We start from the raw sequence: 18,484 nt of genomic DNA on the forward strand, positions 1-18,484 counted from the left end.
ACTGCTTAGAGAGATTTTGAAATATTTTGAGGTTCTTGTGGCCGCAGGCCATATGAAGTGTTGACCCAGGCTTGGCGAAGGAGCTTAGCAAAGTTTCCTCATTAGAAGCTGATGCTGCATGATGATGCATCATTAAATCTATTTGAAAAAAAGGATCTGCTCCCTTGAAAAGAACTGATGGAGAGGCTAGGTTGATGAAAGCCCAGCTCAAGGTGGTGGAGTGGCCAGCTGAGGTGATGGGGGGGGGGGGCTAGGGAGAGGCCAACTGGAGAGGATGGCTGAGGTAGAGAGGTCTGGATGGTCAGAGTTGAGTTTCATAGCAAAGGGTGTGAATATTTATGTACATGTGATATTTGAGTGTTTTATTTTTAATAAATTTGCTAAATTTTCTAAAAAACATTTTTCACTTTGTCATAATGGGGTGTGGGTAGCATGGTGGTGCGGTGGTTAGGTTGATTGGTGACTCTAAATTGCCCGTAGGTGTGAGTGTGAGCGTGAGTGTTTGTCTGTCTCTATGTGTTGGCCCTGCGGCTGGCTGGCAACCAGCCCAGGCTGTACCCCGCCTCTCGCCTGAAGTCAGCTGGGGTAGGCTCCAGCTCCCCCGCGACCCTGATGGATAAGCGGTATAGACGATGGATTATGGGGTATTGTGTGTATAATTTTGAGGGGAAAAAAAGAATTTAATGTGTGTGTGTGTACATAAACCTGGGTTAAAAGCACTAATCATAACAGCACAAGAGCAGGCACTTAGTACAAGGGGTCCTGAGATCCAGACAGACAGGACCCGAGCTTGAGGAAGACACACCACCATCCCAGAGGGAATTTTTACACACACACACACACACACACACACAGTTGCACTGAAAATAATCCATTGCAAATTAGGTGTACTGGCAAAATTTAAGATAAGATATTCCTTTATTAGTCCCTCAATGGGGAAATTTACAGCGTTCACTATAGGCAAGGTGTTCTTTTCAACGTATGCCGCCTCCGCTGATCCATAGACCCTAAAAGTTCCAGTTTTGTTTCATTGCTCCACTGAACAGAATCCCCAAACTTCTGTGGCTTATTTATATGGTTTCGAGAATATTGGAGCCAACTTATGCTTTTGGGTCAGTGGTGGGGTACGTCTTGGAGTTAGAGCGTGGAGGCCTCCAGCGGTTAGTATGCACCTGACTGCAGAAACTGAAATTTCAGTGCTTGCTGCAGGCCTTTTGCAGTCCCTTGAGGGTTACTGGCCACCTGCCTCCTCAGAAATCTGGTGGCAGTCATTGATAGCTTCCTCTTTCTGCCACGTTCAGGTAACGTAGCCAGTGTATCCTTTTCCTTGGTTGTGCCAAGGTGATCTCCTCTTTTTGGACAATTCTCTTGACACACCCATATTTCTAACATGAAACCAAATATCACTGTGAACAAACCCCTTGCCAGTCTTTGATGTGTTCTATGTCAAGCTCACCTGATGCTACATATACATAGAATTTATACATACATATCTATTTATTTTTAATGCCACTCAGTTTGTCTTCAAGTGTCAAAAGAAAAAACCTGAACTGATTCTGACATGACAATTTGATCAAATTTCACATTAAAATATATCAAGATCCTGGATTTAACTGGAAAGTTTTGAGTGTCCAGTGGTCTACATTCTACATTCATTACTGTCTTGACTTTGCATGGAAATGGTTAAGCTACTGAATAGCCACACAAAATATCTTTTACAATAAATATGGTTTGAATCCCATAATTTCCAAAACGCTCTCAACCCTCAAAAGCCCCCAGTACTCTAGTCCTGTTTCCACACATTGCAGTTTATTGTCAATAGCGCATGTTGTACTCAGACTCACTGGCACTGCTGCTGTTGCTTCGTCTATTCCTTCCACCATCAGACTTCCAGCTGAGCTCTTTGGATGGGTTGAGGACCTCCATCCCAGTCTCTATTCCCAGGAGTTGCCTTTGCACCAGCTTATAGTACAGTCCCTCGCTGGCCATCAACTGACTGTGACGCCCCTGCTCAGCCACACAGCCTTTGTCGATTACAATGATGTTGTCTGCTTTCTCCACTGTGCTGAGCCGATGGGCAATCACCAGCACTGTATGTTCCTGCATGATGTTATTTAGAGCCTGCTGAACCTGCAGTAGATACAACAGAGATTAACAAAAATCATCACAGAGTTTAGTCAACACACATATTAATGGTTTATCACAACATCCGCACGACATTCAGAGATTGATGGGACAATCCTGCCATCAGGAGGAAACTAATCATTCACACACCAAAGCTATGCTTTGAGAACAATTTGGGATGAGCTGCTCCAACTCTGTGCCACAGTTTACTACTGTAGTGTGTATCTCAGGGCCATGTTACTGGAGTATTGTGTTTCTTTTTTCTGCCTACTGTACATCAGATTTCATTAGGCATTAGTAAATGTAGCTCTGCACTTACGATGTGCTCACTCTCTGCGTCCAGAGCACTGGTTGCCTCATCTAGGATAAGAACAAGAGGGTTGCGGATGAGAGCTCTTGCAATGGCCACCCTTTGCTTCTGCCCACCTGACAACTGGGCACCTTTTTCTCCGACACCTAGGGAACATTAGAGAGCAATAATTCAGCTTCATGGCCGCATCTTTATGAGGGCCAGATACGTGCAAACTCCACACAGAAAGATCCCACGTTCAAACCTGGAACCTTCTTGCTGTGAGGCAACAATGCAAACCACTGCACCACCATGCTGCCCCTGATACTGATATTCTTAGATAAAATCAGCTGGACCCAATCCCAACTAACCACCATGCCACCCGCACATGACGGTATTGGAAAAACATAAATCAACCCCTCTCTAGCAAGCCCACTGATAATTATATCTTAGTGTTTGCTTCCATCTTGATGACTGAGTGTCCTACAGTAGCTTATCAACCAGTTCATTACTAATACATGAATGGGTGACTTTTAAATAGACACATATACTAATTACTTGTCTCGTAGCCTTTAGGGAGGGCAGTGATAAACTCGTGAGCATTAGCTCTGGAGGCAGCCTGCACCACAGCCTCCATGGGGATGTCAGTCAGACCATAGGTGATGTTCTCTCTGACCGTCCGCGCAAACAGCACAGGCTCTTGGCCCACAAGAGCTATCTGCAGAAATAAAACAGTAAATGGATGGCTTTATGCGTGAAAGACCTTAACCAACAATGAATTGATCCTGGTGACAGTGTAGTAGAGTCAGCTTAGATTTGACTGCCACAAACAGGGCAGGGTGGTTCACACACTGTTGAACTCTTATCAACTGACCTTGGAGTGGAGGTAGTCATGTTGGAAGGTCTGAACAGGCTTTCCATCCAGCAGCACTTGGCCTTGCTGAGGAAGGTAGAAGTTTTCCAGCAGACTCACACAGGAGCTCTTTCCACTCCCTGAAGGTCCCACAAGGGCGGTGACCTCCCCAGGCCGCAGAGTGAATGACACATCCTGCAAAACACATTAAGGACATTTGTCATCATAACAAGCTGATATATTATTAAATGGATTATGGTTTATCAACACATCGTGGCAGCAAGATAACTCAAAACAAACCTTAAGAATATCAACCTCAGGGCGTGTTGGGTAGGCAAAACTGATGTCTTTAAATTCAACTAGACCGCCGCATGTGCCTGGAGCCTCTGTGCCATCAGCTGGATGTTTGGGTTCCCTGTCCAGGTACTCAAAAACCTTCTCAGCAGCCCCAACTCCCTGCATGAGGCCCGTGTACACTGATGCAATATTCTGTAAGATAGAGCACACATGACATTGGGTAAAGGGATCAATGTATTTTAAGTGCTTTCATACACAACACAATAATAAAAAGTAATAATAAACAGCTGAAATACCTCAAGACATTCTCCAAGCTCAAGCATGTATATGAAAAAAGATATCAAGGCACCACTACTCATCTGACTTGTCACTACTAGGTGACCGCCATAGTAGAGGACTGCAACCTCTAAAGCAAGCTCTGAGATCTGGAAAAACAAACACCCCAAGCCTATTAATGCCCACACTGTAACCTACAGGTATCAATAAATACATATTTTACATCTTCATTTGGCGTGCTGATACCTACACAACTGGACCACATGTAGCAAGCATAGGCCAGTGCTTGTTTTTTGTTGAGCTGGAACATGACCAAAAGTTTGGAATAGTAGGAGTTGACTTCCCCACACTCGTTGGCAAAGCTCCGTACTGTCCTCACAGCTGAAATGGTTTCTTCTGCCACTTTATTGGCCTCTGCAAGGGTTGTTTGCACCTCTTTGGTCAGTTTCTGCGAAGAAAAATGCAAAGAAGTTAATTGAAGGTAATCTGCGAATGAAATGCTCGACACAGACACAAAACCTCTTTACCTTGTAGTATTCACCGTAAAATTTAGAGACGAGGGCGATGAAGGGGAACCCCATGATGGTCACCAGTGTGAGCTTCCAGGACATACTGAACATGAAGATGAAGAATCCAAAGCCCTTGATGGTGCTCCGCAGGAAAATGTTGATATTCTGGGAGATGAGGTCACTCACCTGGGTGGTGTCAGCTGACAGACGTGAAATAATGTCACCTATAGGGTGTGATATAGGCATGTTATAACATTAGAAGGACTGCTCTTTGGTCAAAGAAGACCCATATACAGAGGGAGAAATCAATGATGCAGATAAAAGGGGTGAATCCTATATCACCTGTATGATTTTCATCAAAAAAGGCAATTTCCTGCCTCATCAGAGCTCTGAAGAGATGGCTCCTGAATCGAAGGTTTAATCTTGCAAACGTCAGGGTGAAGACTCCTCCACGTACACCAATTGCAAGTGAACTAAGGAGAAAGTCAAGATGTCATTCATGTCTGGCATTTCTCTGGTTTGGGACGTGACACGTGATGTTTGGCTTCAAATCTAGTCGCGCAGCTTTGACACACAGTCATTAAGTTATCACACATCCCTCCAACCTCTGTCCAACAATGGCAAAATGGATTAATCACTGTTTCAATAAATATAACCCAGTTTACAACAGTCTCTAAACAAATGCCTTTGACGCCTTATATTGATCTGTAACTTGTGTCTAAGACCAGTTATTTTATTTTGAAAATGCACACAGGATGACGTACATCATGCTCAACCCCTTCACCCAACCTCACCTCTGACTCCACCTGTAGAAACTCACCTGATTAAGGCCAGCACTGACAGTGTGATCACAGGCTTAGCAAAGTACTCCATGCTCTGGTGAACCACAATGCTCTCTATTGCTTTCCCATAGTAGTAAGGTATGAAGGCCTCGCCTGCAGGTTAAAGAGAGAGACTGGAATATTTTTGGGTCTTACAACAAAAAAATCAACATGCATGGTGAAAACGTGACCATTAATGTCTCCAAAATAATTAACTGTGTAAGTAATTTCTCTGGTTCCACATTCTCAGTTGTCACGTGATGCTTTTCTTTGTTTAATGTAATAATAAACTAAATACCTTTGGGGTTTGGACTGTTAGTTGAAAACCAAAAACAAGCAAATCTGAAAAAATATTTTGATGGAAATGTTTCTTATTTTCTGATATTTCATGGACTGAATGGTAAAATGATAATTGAGAAAATAATTAGCAGACTACTCAGTAATAAAAACGAGTTGCAGCCCCCTCTTTATAAAAGTAGAACATGTAATATGTCCTGAAAAACAGTGCGTCTTTGATAAGGTGCAGTAGAGTCCATTCATTTCTGTTTTAAAAATATATATAAAATAAGGAGAAAAAAAGACATTTGTAGTTTCTAATTTCAACATGTTTCATTTTAACATTGAGGTTTAACTTAACTGGTTTATATTACTATGTCAGGGACACTCACATACAGCAGAGATGATGAGGAAAAGGATGGCTACAGACAGCAGCCCCCCGTCTTTTCTGCAGTAGCTTAGCAGACGTCCCAGTGTTGCCCCAGAGTTGGTCTTGTCCTTCTCCTGGCTTCTCTCCTCCTTCATCTTCTTCCTCTCACACCCGGCCTCCTGCTCCTCCTGCTCCTCCTGATCAGCTGTCTCCAACAGCTTTTCAGTGTCCTCGGAGCCCCCTTCTCCTCCTCCTCTGCTGCTGCCGCTGCTGCTGCTGCTGCATGCATAGTTCGACTCCATCCCCAGCATCCTCCATGACAGCACAAGACCCAGAGAGGAGGCACAAGTCCAACACATCAGGCTCAGGACCCAGGGTCGGTGGGTCAGAGGCCCCACCTCAGACAGCATCAGTAGCTTGGCCAGGGTGAAGGTGATGATGATTAGGCAGATGAGGAGAATAAGTGTGTTGAGCTTAGTGACCCTCTGTGGACCGTCCTTCCTATTCCATGACACCCCTATGGAGGCTCCCAACAGGAGGGAGGCTCTGAGCAGTGCAGTGCCCCACAGGTCCAACACTGACTGGAGGATGTTAAAGTTTAGGGCATCCTTTGAGAATATGCTCAAGTGCGATCCGTGCGTGTATAGGACAGTTGTCACAGCCACGTCCAGCAGGCTGTACAACACAGAGCAGCTCACCGCTATTTTGATCCCCATGCTGAATATTACTGATTAGAGTTATACACAGTTATGCTGAGTCCCTGATGAAAGCCAAAGTGGTTAGTAGCTAAATTAAAATGTAGGAAATCTGGTCAAAACTTAAAGCCATTACATTCATAGTCACGATGATGCACAGTGCAAACATCGCTCGAGGCTACCTATTAGTTCACTCAGAATTTAGCAGACATCACACAATATCTCAACTATTTCTTAAAACGTACGTTTACTTTGAAGGACTGCACTTCGGTCCTCTCCGGTAACGTTACGTCAAACTTACATTTAAGCTGTCACTGCGCTGTAAGTGGTTATCCGGTAAGGTTGCAACACCAGTCTAACACATTCTCCACTACACTATGCACTAGCTGCGTAAGCTAGCTATTAGCAGGCGGCTAGCTGCGTTGCGTTGGGTTTCAAATAGCTCTATGTCATTAATGTTCGACCATTCAATACACTATAGTCTCTCTCTACTCAGTACACAGTAGCGTCAGAGTAGTATTTCCTAAGAGACGAGACACACACACACATACACACAGACATACACACACACACAGACATACACACGCTCAGTCAAGTTAGGTTTGACAGAATCAAGTAAAGCTAGACTCAACTAGAAACAGGTATCAAAGATCGTCTATTTTACAGTAGACTCGGAATATGACTACACGACGCAATATGACTTTCTTTAGATATCAATTAACTATGAAAAGTGTGAAAGTCAAATGTATTCATCAATCAAACCAGTTATCCTGGTGTTTCTATATTATATGTCCCTATATGTGTCCATCACTGACGTGGAATTTATAGTGTCCTCTCGGTGGATGTGTCACTGGGTCTCTTCAAGTACGTGGTCCATGAGTGAATTAAAGTCAGCAAACTTTGAGGCCTCGAACACTTTCAAACTGTCAAACGTGCCCGTGTCCCTGTAAACCAAGAGACGCTGTCGGGCAGTCCAGCAAAATGAGACAGAGTGACGCCTCTTTTCTTTTTAACTCTCTGACCGCAGTTGTTACGGCAGTGAACGTTGTCTGGTTCCTCCCAACACGTCTTTTAGTGAGCGTTCAAGAGCCTCACGTTAAAAACACCAAAACTGTGTTGAAGAATCTGGCTAGTGACCCTCCGACTCAGTGAAGGTGATGTTTTTCATAAACTCGGTACATTAACATTGGATCAAATGTTGAACTATTGTGAAATTTTGGTATACACTCAAAATGGTGCATTGGGGTGTGTTTAAGTTCATACCGAAGATTCACGACAAGACATTCAATTAATATTTAATATTTAATAATTAATAATTCATTAATTAATCAATTAATCATCCACAACATTTCACCAACATGGCATTCACTGTGTCAGCTCAGGAAAATGGACGTTCTTTTCTTTGGTACTGGTGTTGTGGAGGAAATTAAGGCTTTCTTCCTTTTGAAAGGGTTAATTTCTCCCAAGTGAACGCCCTGTTACGGCCGTGGTCAATAGGCATTGTCCGCTGTCGGACCTCCCTTGAAGGCAACTTGGCGTGCGTACTGACAGAACTGGATACAGCGTTGGAGGCGGGGCCACAGTAATTCCTATGAAAGTGACGGGGTGGGAAATACAGGCAAAAAGTTCGACTTTCTGGTAGCATCCAGGAAAAATGTCCCAGACACCAGCCACCTGACCAGCTGGATCACAACAACTCTATCAGCCGGTCCGATTCCAGCTAATTTCCTTCAGAATTTAAGATAAACAAGCTAAAATATGCGTCCTGCGAGGAAACAGGGAGACGTCCTCTCCCATCTGTACGGAAGACGGAAGTGTGTGACGTCACTGAGCCTTTTGGTGCACCACAACAGTCGAACACACTCCCTGTAGCCTGGCCACCTCCATGTCTCTGTGGACCCTGGCACTGAAGAGTTCGACTGAACGGCTCTGAATTATTTCACTTTGTGAAATATTCAACAGACGCTTTCAAGCTGCTCAATAATAAAAACTTTATTTCCATTATATAATTTAGGGTTCTCAAATTCAGATAGAAAATTCACCTCCCTAATATTCATTAACTACATTCAAGTTGCTCAGTTGAGCAAAAATCTGATCCAAAAAAAATCAAATCAAGTCAAAAACGTAAGAATTGGGTGCTCAAGTAGGCTTGATCAAACTCAGATACTAAATCATGTCTGAACTTAAGGACAGATGACGTGAGGATTCTCTATCTGAATCTGAGAACTCTATGGATCATGGAAATAGTGTTTTTGGAACTGTACAACTTATTGTATTGTACGACTATTGAGTTTTTCCACATAGTAAATAGTCAAATATTTTAGTAAAATAAATTCTTTTGCATCATAAATTTCAAGTTTTCAGTGGTGACTAAATGTCAGAATTTGGTAGTCACTTGCCAATATGCAGCATTTCCAAACATCGTGCAATGATATGTATCCATACACAACCAGATACATTATGCTCACCTGCAGCCCTCCACACACACACACACACCTGGTCCCCCCCCCCAGAGTCTGAGTGGATTTCGCCATACTACAGCCCTTTTTTCCCCCCCAGTAGCCTCAGACTTTCTTTGGTTGGCTGCTCTTGTTTTCCATGTGAATAATTAATGCTTTTCATTTGGCACTTCTGATTAGTTGCTGTTTGTGATCAATAACAAGACCCGATTAAAGTTTGAACATCACATTTTTCACCATTGCATTTATTCAACACTCATAATTCTAACTTCTATACTGAAAACTGTCCAGTTAAAACAAGTCTGTTGTTTGGCATTCAATGACATTTTCAATGATTCAACATGGAATGATGAACAATGGGTTATCGCCATTTCTACGGCCAGCGGATCGCAACATTCATGTACAAGTGAAACAACAACAAGCAGTGTGTGCAAGTCTTACAAGCACTGCTCATCACACTCATTGCACCAACATCTGGATTTCCATCTTCTGTCCAAGACTTTTGGCAGCTTATGACGGATAAGCTTAACGATACGTAGCCATGCTCTGCTGATGTGCATCCTTCACAGTCTTATCACACCGTCCTCCTCAGTGGCCTTCAGATTCAGCTAAGTGATACACTAATTCAGTCTTTATGTCTTCGGAGCTGCTTTGCTCTGTGGCCAGCACCGTCTCAACAGGAAAAGACAAATATAAATTGTCTTTCAATTTTTTCGGGGATGGCGAGTCTTTCGCATTGAATAGAGGATCTGCGATTTTTAAGGTCATCGAGGGTATGTTATGCGTCCTGCGTTTGGCGTTCTTCTTCTTCTCTTGTTTGTAGGCTGCGTTCATATTGGCTATCACCTGAAAGTGGAGCACACATACTCAGACACAAAGCAGAAGGGATGTGACAAAAAAAAAAAACAAAAACAGGATAATACGAACATAATCCACCTGAGGTGAATCATTTCTCTGCCATATGTTGCACACAGCCAGTTATGTTAATGAGATTATCAATTAGCCCATAAATGTATTAGTGAATATTTTTGTTTTGTTGCAGAACATGGTATCTTAAATAACTGATAAAGTCTCTGTGAAACCTCTGGTGTAATAATCAGATGTCTGTGTTCACAAGCATCATCATGATGACATTGTGTCTGACATGCCACAGTACATGTTAAATATCTTGTCTGGGTGACATAAAGAACACACATGATGCAACATGCAACTTGTAATTTCTCTTGAGCGATGGCAGGTACCCTCTGACCCACTCAGGAACTAACTATACAGGGGCTTTGTAGGGACGTTAATAACTCTAACTCTAGTCTTTTTTTCTCTCGGTTCTATGGAGCTTTTTTTCTTCTCTTTTTTTAGTTGAATGTTTGGGCCTAGAGGCCCACAAGCTCTGTTCTCAACAACCTTACAGCTGTTAAAAGGTGTACAGCTCATGAACAGCATCAAACAGCAGGCAGACTAAGATGAGCCAGTGAACAGTGTGATATTAACTTTAAAAAGGTCACAGCCGGTTTGTATTTGTCAGTTGGCTCTGCTGCCCCCAAGTGGACAAACTAAATCAATTAAGGCAGCTTTAGATTTTCCTTGAATTGAGTTTCATTTATGTCCCTTAATTAATGCGTTTTAATGACTTCAGTGGTGACTTCATGCTGTGTAACTGAAAAGTCCAAACAATTAAAAAAACAAAATTCATTCTTTCCAAAATGAATAGCCTGTTATTTTACACTGAAGACTGAACCCTCACATTAGATATAATGTCCCATCTCAAAAAAGAAGAAACTATACATCACACAGTACTGACTTTATCACCTTTCGTGTGACCTTCAAAGACACAGAAATGCGAATCATCATTCCTGAGCTTTAGTGGAAACTCACTAAGCAGTGTCTGATGTGCCTGTGACAATCAGACAAACACAAAACACTCTCCGCCACCAGCATCCACTGTAATAGTGCGAGACAAGACAATGTGAATTACCAGCTGCTTCACAGAGTCCTGCTGTTCCTGCATCATGGACATGTATGTCAAGGCCTTCTCCTTTGTGGAATACATATCCTGCTCTTGATCGTCATAATTTAGCAGGCTTAATGTAGTCTAGAAAAAACAACAACAATACAATTAGTAAGCAGAAAGAAAACAGACTAATAGGATTTTTTTATTTTTTTTATTTCTTTGCATGGTGTCGTCTTACCTCGTTTGGTAAATTAGGTTTCCTGTTGAACATGAGGGAATAAGGGGTAAACTTGGTCGTAGGGTTGGTGAGCGTCCTAAACAGCAACAGCACAGGGTCCAGGAAGTCGTCCCATTCGGTCTGCTTCTCTGTCACCATCTGCACAATAGCCTCCTTCAGCAAAGGACTCGTGCAGTCATGGAGCGGGTTGAGCAGAGGCTGATCCATTGGAGACACCTTCTGCACGATGCTCCACCTGTCGCATAGCAGCTTTGTCACCTAGGAAACACCAGCATGGGCACTGATAAATCTAACCCAGAACAGCGATTGATTGATTGATTAATTTACTTGAATTAACTTTGTGGCTGACATCTCACCTCATCACAGAAGTTGGCATTCTGCGTGCAGACTACTGTTTTAGGGGCACCAAACCTGATTGAACAGAGTATCAAAAGGCGTCAGAAGAAAACGCCAGCATAGGCTGATAATGGCCTTGTATTAAGGATTTGGAAGCAATCGAGGCACAAAATAAATTCAAAATTTTGTGAAATGTTTTACCTGTATATGCATTTGGAAATACATTTTGCAACAGAGAGGGCATCCGTCTTTTGCACTGGAAAAGCTTCTGGCCATTTACTAAAGTAATCGATGAGAACTGTGACATTGGTGTTGCCTTGCTGAGTCTCCGGGAAAGGACCTGGTGACATGTGGATAGAAATTTTGTTTTATTGTCTCCTGCTTTGTACGGCGACCTTGAGTGCCAGAAAGGCGCCTTTAAATAAAATGTATTATTATTATGAAGTTATACGGCAGACAAAATATCATTTGATAAAAATTAATTGGAGGCAAAAACCTATAATGTCAATCCCAACGATGTCCCATGGTGCGTCCACTTTTATAGGCCTGACGGTCCTTGCCAGGTTTTTATTCCTTTCTGTGTGCTGGCAGGTCTCACATACTTTTATCTGAAACAGCAAACAGCCGGCATAAAGAACAGATCATCATTGTGTCCAAGTGATGTTAACAGAACACTGAAGACATAAATATGTGCGTACCCAGTCCACGACGTCCTTAATGATGCCCAGCCAGTAGTACTTGCTCTGGATCCTGTGGACAGTCTTCTTTTGGCCCAGATGATGACCAATGTCATTGAAGTGACAGTCGAGAAAAATCTGCCTCTTCCTCTCGGCCTCTATCACCACTTCCCTCTTCTCGTCCTTCTTCGGTCCCACATAGTACAGCTTGCCCCCTTGAATGAAGATATGAACGAAGAGTGAGTCTTGCTCAAGCACAGACGTTTGCTTTCCTGACCATAAGAGAAGAGGTTTACCTGAATACCTCTTCATGAAGACAGAACATCACACCATACTTCATTCAGAAAAGTTAGTATTTAATGTAGTCTTGCTTATGCAGAGCAGTTGAGTTTCTCAGTTTGGCACACAGTATTTACACAAGAGTTGAGACACACGTGGTATACTGGATTCATTATAGTGACCCGAATTTCCAACAGGCTCCTACAGTTTCTTATTAAATCTCAGGTTGGTTCCTACAAGGTATACACTTCCAGAAAAGCAAGGTGATTTGAAATAAGCAGAGGTTGTTTGAGTGGAGATACGCGATGCCAACAGACTCTGTGTTTTTTTTTCCCCCCCTAGGTAAACTATAGTTATACAACAAATCTTACCATCAATGATAAATTTCTGGGCGTATCTTTTGAGATTTTTCTTTCGTAAAGGATTCATCGTCTGAGGAAAGCAGCCTTTGGCCACAAAAGTGAAAATGTCACCGAGTTTGTCGGAGCTGGACTCAACCACCTCCTCCTCAGCCACTTGCAACGACTCCACGCTCAACATTTCCGCTCAGGCTTCACAGATTAGTTCAACAGACGGCGATTTAACATATAAATACACGAGCAGCCGATTGGCATGTCCAGCAGCAGTACTAGCTAACAGCTAGTAGCTATTGCAAGAAAGATAACGCTCATCCACAACACAAACAAGAAGATATAGGAAACATAGAGCGTCCGCTTGGCTTCTTCTTCTTCTTCTTCTTCTTCTACGTTCGGCAATTTTGTAACCAATTCTTTGCATTAGCGCCCCCTCCTGCTATGACCACATGAGGACAGTGAATACAAATGACACCAGCTATCCAATCGAAAACATCAAGACAGGCATAATAACACATTACGATTTCCGGTAAAAACTTTCAAAATTAAAATTCCAAACAGAACGGGATACATTTAAATGCGGTGACCACAAAGGGTAATCTGTTCTTGATGGTCGGCAAATAAGTTTTAGGTTCTATGTTTGCCCGTGGTTTGATTGTGGACCAGAATCGCATGACCTTGAATTTGTTTTAAGTTTATACAGTCACTGGAGTTATTATAAGGAATGTGCAGTTAATGTGTGAGGAATGTTCATGCCGAGGTCACACTTTTATTTTGAAGACTTGGAACCGGAAGTGTCTTTGTTGTTGCTAACACAGAAGTAACTGTGTGGCTTTTCGTAGCACAGTTTTCAACGTGTTTTTATTTTTTATTTTATCAAAGTAACAATGACAGCCGAGGGAGACAGAAATCCTCCGTTTTATATCTGTAGGTGTTTCACAACTGAGAATATTTTCCTAGAGGACTACAAGCTCCATATCCGGTTTATATCCGAGCAGCAGTTCAGACTGGACTATGAAGCAGTGAGTGGTTGTTTTAGCTAGCGTTACGTTTTAAAACAGAAGTAGTGTCTGTCAGCAGAGTTACTGACCAGGGTGTGTTGTATGTTCATCATTACTCCACAGCTGCTTATGAGGCTCGGTTGTGTGACGGACCAGCAGTTTGAAGATGTGCTACACAAGGTGAGGAAATGTGTTGGTGTTGTTGGTCTCTTACACACACACACACACACACGCACGCACGCACGCACGCACACACACACACACACACAAAGTAGTTGTACAACCTAGCCCGGCATCCTTTGCGTGAGCTGCCTCGACAAACTTTAACCTTAAACTCGCAGTCATACCAGTTCATCACTCAGCATCAGTATGTCCTTTAGAACAATTCAGTAATATAATATGCAGAGCAAGATACAACAAGCATAACGTGCGCATTCCCTTCTGTTTAGGGGTATGTATCAGTCCTTTTTTTTTTTTCTTCACTATTTTCAAGCATTTTATAGACCAATTGTGAAATACCAATTCTGTATTCATCCAAAAAAGTAAGATTCCTCAGTCAGATCAATTGCCAGTAAGATTAACAGACAGCTTTAACTGTGTGTCTCCTCTGTTTTAGATATCACAGGAAGTGGACAGGCGAAGATGTATAGGTGTGACATCTGCAGAGAGAGCTGCCGCTGTAAAAGACACGTACCAGCCTCTCCATCCTCATGTCTACCACCTGCAGGTATTAAGCGCGCCGGCCACTTCTATTAGTTCCTATAATAATGTGTCATTAACACACACGTGCTTACCTCTACTCAGGAGTCCTACCTCGCACCAAAGTTCAAACGGATTGTCGAGTGCTGTCGAAGTGGGGACGCCAGTGAAGAAGGTCTCTTTGACTTGTTGGAGGAAGTGGGAGGTGAGCTGAGAAGGGCTTTGATTTCATCTCGGTGGCTGACGCTTTTGTTGACATCAAAGAGTACTTCTTACAGTGTAGTATGATTGCTTTGGCACATCATTGTACCTTGATAATAGCTGCACTTATACTACAGGAAAAGCACATACATCCATATAGACAGACACCTCAGCACTATCAAAATTTGCAATATACTACATATTTCTGGTTATATTGTGAACAACCACAGTATCACTGTTTGGCATCGCTATATTGATGTATGAAAATGCTATATGGAGCATCTTTCTTAATTCCCATCTTTCCTAAAGCATCGAGGGTGTATCGCTTACCTGTGTTTGAGAAAAGCTTCTGTGAGATGCTGGTGGAGGAGCTGGAGCACTTTGAGCGGTCCTCCGCCCCTAAAGGAAGACCCAACACCATGAACCACTATGGGGTAATGTCTCCGCTCCTGCTGGCTGAAATCCCTCCGTTTCATCACTGCTCAGTTATTTATATTTCATCTTTGTTGTGCCATGATATGTGGACCCATTGCCCACTTTGGTCGTCCCAGTGAGGAAATGTGTTGAGCTATCGGGTATGTCCAGGGACTTTGATAGATTTTCTGGGAAAAGCAAAGGTCATTTCATGGCAACAGGCATGTTTTTAGAAATAAATTGCATTGCAGCCACAATGCAAATCTGAACCATCACTTTAAATTAAGAGGATATAAAACTTTGAAGCCGTTAAAGAGCTCTGACTCACATATGTATAGTGGTAAGACGGTCATACCGTTAAACATGAGGGATTCATCAGCCAGAAGTCCTTTAATTCGTGTTATTCTTCACACTTTCTCTCCATTCCAGATCGTCCTGAATGAACTGGGCTTTGACGAGGGCTTCATCACACCGCTCCGTGAGCACTACCTGCATCCGCTCACCTCCCTGCTGTACCCGGACTGTGGGGGGTGCTGTCTGGACAGCCACAAAGCCTTCGTTGTTAAATATGACATGAATGAAGATCTGGACCTGAGCTACCACTACGACAATGCAGAGGTCACCCTTAATGTCTCCCTGGGCAGGGACTTCACAGATGGCAACCTTTATTTTGGTGATATGAGACAGGTGAACATATGGTTCAAATACTATATTACCATTAGTATTACTACTATTACCACATTTATAACCATCATATCTACTACTAATACTGCCTGATTTTTTTGAGGACATTTTAATTTAAAACACATCTCAGTTTCAGAAATGAACTTTACCAGTACAGTCCTGTTTTCTTTATATATGCTTTCTGACAGTTTAGAAATACTGTAATTACATCCCATTAGACATTTTAAACCACCTAATCTTGGAAACACAATTGAATGAATAATTGAAATGCTGTGGTTCTATTGGCCCCTGCAGGTGCCTTTAGGTGAGACGGAGTGTTCAGAAGTTGAACACAGGGTGACTGAGGGCCTCCTCCACCGGGGCCAACACATGCATGGAGCCTTGCCCATCTCCTCCGGCCAGCGCTGGAACCTCATCATCTGGATGAGAGCCTCACAGGAACGCAACAAGCTGTGCCCCATGTGTAACAGGAGGCCGACACTGGTGGAAGGGGAGGGCTTTGCTGACGGGTTCACCAAACACTCCTATGCACCACTGGACACTTTGTGCATGTTGACGTGATGTATTCCCCTGCTTTCATCTTTTGATAAAGCCACTGTGTATAGGATTTGAAATTTGCAGCTTTGAAGCCCCCAAGTGGTAGTATCAATAGAGACAGCATGGCAGGCAGTAGTGCACACTGATATCTCTGATGGATGCTGTAGGAATAAATAGTTTTAACAATGATTAAGGTTTGTGTAATATATCATTCCTGTCCTCTGAGAGGGTTGAATAGACAAGTATACTGCAGTTTGACTATTTTTAGAGTTCATCAAGACTCCACTTGGTCCTGTAGAAAGTCACTGGATGGAATTAATTCTAATGACACTTTTTGGCTATATTCCAAATTAGAGTAGCCCCCTTTTCCAATCAGGCTGATGACGTATGGGGGACGTATAGTACGGCGGTCGGACCCACTGCGACTGTCGTGGTCCTTCAGCTTCTCATAATCTTGCATACGTTTCTTCAACTTTTCACGAATTTGTTTCGGCGTGTGCCCTACACTTAGCTCCGCCAGCTTGTCGGCTATTCTTCCATAGACTTGGTCCTTTCGAGTCGCCGACTTGAAGTCCCGCTGAATTTCTTCCTCTGCAAATTTCCCCGGGTAATTTCGGTGGAAACGCGCCAAGGTTTTTCAAAATTCCGGGTAAATGAGAAAAGTTCCTGCGGTGGAAAAGGGGCTATTGATGAATAATTATTAGTACTTCCAATGATAGTATTGGCACTATAATTCTGTGCTTCAGACATTGGGGGTATGTTTATCTTATTGTCTCAAATATTAGTCCAATAATATCACCACTAATTATCCAAGTCAGTGTATCCTCTATTACTGAGTACCAAACTGATACCAATGTTCTATTTCCCCAACTTTAAAATCTGTAAAAATCTTTACAATGCAGGATAAATATTGAAAATGCAGGGTATTATATTGAAAAATCTTGATTTGCAAATGTCTTATTTGGAAAGAAATAAACATGTTTCTAAGACCTTGTGGACAGACACAACGTGTTTTCTTGCGAAACATAGCCTTTGTTTGTTTACAAGCAGACTCCACAGGGCACTTTTATTAAGACACTGTGTTCACATCTGGCCGATACTTGATCCAATAGCCATCCAGTGTGTCAGATCGTCCATGGCATCCGTGGTCAATCCTTAAGGGTTGCAAAGGGGGGTGGACCCAATCCCAGCCAACACTGGGCGAGAGGTGGGGTACACCCTGGACTGGCTGCCAGTCAATCACAGGGCCAACACAGAGAGACAGACACCCATTTACACTCACACCTATGAGCAATTTAGAGTCACCAATTAATCTAACCTGCGGAGGTAAACTGGAGTACTGGAACTGGAGAGCATGCGAACTCTACAAAGAAAGACCCCAGGTTCAAACTGCAAACCAGCCAGCAAGCAGATTTAAACCTGCAACCTTCTTGCTGTGAGGCAAAAGTGCTAACCACTGCATCACCTCGCTGCCCTGTACCAGATCAGTGCATCTTTGTCAAGTATAAATCCACAATAGTTTTTTTTTTCTGTTGGTGCTAGTATGAATGTAAATGTAATGTAAAGCACTTTGAGTGGTTGAAAATGGCAACAAGTGCAGTCTATTTACCATTTTACTGACCAACTGTGTTGACTGTTTTTACATAATGTGGTTGATCGGTGGTCTGTTTCAGGAAGAATGTAAGTGAATGCACATTAGTAACGATGTCTTTTTAACTTGTTCAGTGACCAGTCCAGGTTGTACCCCGCCTCTCACCCAATGACAGCTGGGATGGGCTCCAGCGCTCTTGCAACCCTTAAGGATAAGCGGTATGGACAATGGATGGATGGATGGATTTGACTTAAAGGTCCCATATTGTGCAAAATGCACTTTTTTAATGTTTTTTTAAAAAACATAAATATGCACCCCCCGTGTGTCTAGGGATCCCCAAAATCTGAGAAAAATGTCAGCGATAACGCTTCGTTTAGATTTTGGAAACCTGAAACGGCCTGGCTGTCCATCAATGATATTACCTTGCGAGCGCTGGTTGCCGGTAATGAGAAGATGATGTCAGATGTGCAAGGAAAACGAGCAAATCGTGCTGTTGTTGGCTGCAAAACCCCCCTCAACAGCCTTCACGTTCTCCTATCATCGGAAGTCAAGATTTT

The 18,484-nt window shown here is 42.8% G+C and overlaps 3 protein-coding genes across 5 annotated transcripts; 1 reads left to right on the forward strand and 2 right to left on the reverse strand.

The window, feature by feature from the left end:
* Positions 1 to 919: 919 nt before the first annotated feature.
* Positions 920 to 6,531, reverse strand: abcb9 (ATP-binding cassette, sub-family B (MDR/TAP), member 9). Of its 2 annotated transcripts, XM_070834248.1 has the most exons (11): positions 5,838 to 6,531; positions 5,169 to 5,283; positions 4,691 to 4,821; positions 4,367 to 4,572; positions 4,090 to 4,287; positions 3,860 to 3,988; positions 3,567 to 3,755; positions 3,288 to 3,461; positions 2,972 to 3,131; positions 2,444 to 2,580; positions 920 to 2,130 (listed from the first exon to the last, which is right to left on the reverse strand). In XM_070834248.1, exons 1-11 carry the CDS (start codon positions 6,529 to 6,531, stop codon positions 1,816 to 1,818), a joined length of 2,448 nt encoding a protein of 815 aa, XP_070690349.1. In that variant the 3' UTR covers positions 920 to 1,815. The 2 variants fall into 2 exon arrangements, with proteins under 2 accessions (XP_070690349.1, XP_070690350.1); XM_070834249.1 differs by lacking the exon at positions 3,860 to 3,988.
* A 2,648-nt stretch (positions 6,532 to 9,179) lies between these two features.
* On the reverse strand, positions 9,180 to 13,018 carry LOC139204162 (gypsy retrotransposon integrase-like protein 1). The gene is made up of 8 exons (XM_070834135.1): positions 12,819 to 13,018; positions 12,190 to 12,383; positions 11,988 to 12,099; positions 11,693 to 11,831; positions 11,512 to 11,566; positions 11,156 to 11,413; positions 10,942 to 11,058; positions 9,180 to 9,815 (listed from the first exon to the last, which is right to left on the reverse strand). Exons 1-8 carry the CDS (start codon positions 12,985 to 12,987, stop codon positions 9,558 to 9,560), a joined length of 1,302 nt encoding a protein of 433 aa, XP_070690236.1. The 5' UTR covers positions 12,988 to 13,018; the 3' UTR covers positions 9,180 to 9,557.
* A 669-nt stretch (positions 13,019 to 13,687) lies between these two features.
* On the forward strand, positions 13,688 to 17,292 carry ogfod2 (2-oxoglutarate and iron-dependent oxygenase domain containing 2). Of its 2 annotated transcripts, none has more exons than XM_070834117.1 (7): positions 13,688 to 13,822; positions 13,925 to 13,981; positions 14,418 to 14,528; positions 14,606 to 14,705; positions 15,011 to 15,135; positions 15,545 to 15,802; positions 16,094 to 17,292. In XM_070834117.1, the coding sequence occupies exons 1-7, from the start codon at positions 13,688 to 13,690 to the stop codon at positions 16,358 to 16,360; spliced, it is 1,053 nt and encodes a 350-aa protein (XP_070690218.1). In that variant the 3' UTR covers positions 16,361 to 17,292. The 2 variants fall into 2 exon arrangements, with proteins under 2 accessions (XP_070690218.1, XP_070690219.1); XM_070834118.1 differs by having other exon boundaries at positions 13,733 to 13,782.
* Positions 17,293 to 18,484: the final 1,192 nt, after the last annotated feature.

The sequence above is a fragment of the Pempheris klunzingeri genome, chromosome 7 (assembly GCF_042242105.1).
Source record: "Pempheris klunzingeri isolate RE-2024b chromosome 7, fPemKlu1.hap1, whole genome shotgun sequence".
Lineage (NCBI taxonomy): Eukaryota > Metazoa > Chordata > Actinopteri > Acropomatiformes > Pempheridae > Pempheris > Pempheris klunzingeri.

What these genes read in the sequence shown, in the direction of transcription:
- ogfod2 (XM_070834117.1), top strand. Translation starts at nt 13,688, where the DNA reads ATGACAGCCGAGGGAGACAGAAATCCTCCGTTTTATATCTGTAGGTGT. An exon ending in CTCATGTCTACCACCTGCAG is followed by an intron (nt 14,529 to 14,605) that starts GTATTAAGCGCG and finishes ACCTCTACTCAG; the next exon opens with GAGTCCTACCTCGCACCAAA. An exon ending in ATTTTGGTGATATGAGACAG is followed by an intron (nt 15,803 to 16,093) that starts GTGAACATATGG and finishes TGGCCCCTGCAG; the next exon opens with GTGCCTTTAGGTGAGACGGA.
- LOC139204162 (XM_070834135.1), bottom strand. Translation starts at nt 12,987, where the DNA reads ATGTTGAGCGTGGAGTCGTTGCAAGTGGCTGAGGAGGAGGTGGTTGAG. An exon ending in ATGCCAACTTCTGTGATGAG is followed by an intron (nt 11,414 to 11,511) that starts GTGAGATGTCAG and finishes GGTGTTTCCTAG; the next exon opens with GTGACAAAGCTGCTATGCGA. An exon ending in AACCTAATTTACCAAACGAG is followed by an intron (nt 11,059 to 11,155) that starts GTAAGACGACAC and finishes TGTTTTTTCTAG; the next exon opens with ACTACATTAAGCCTGCTAAA.
- abcb9 (XM_070834248.1), bottom strand. Translation starts at nt 6,531, where the DNA reads ATGGGGATCAAAATAGCGGTGAGCTGCTCTGTGTTGTACAGCCTGCTG. An exon ending in AGCTTGGAGAATGTCTTGAG is followed by an intron (nt 3,756 to 3,859) that starts GTATTTCAGCTG and finishes TCTATCTTACAG; the next exon opens with AATATTGCATCAGTGTACAC. An exon ending in ACGCAGAGAGTGAGCACATC is followed by an intron (nt 2,131 to 2,443) that starts GTAAGTGCAGAG and finishes TATCTACTGCAG; the next exon opens with GTTCAGCAGGCTCTAAATAA.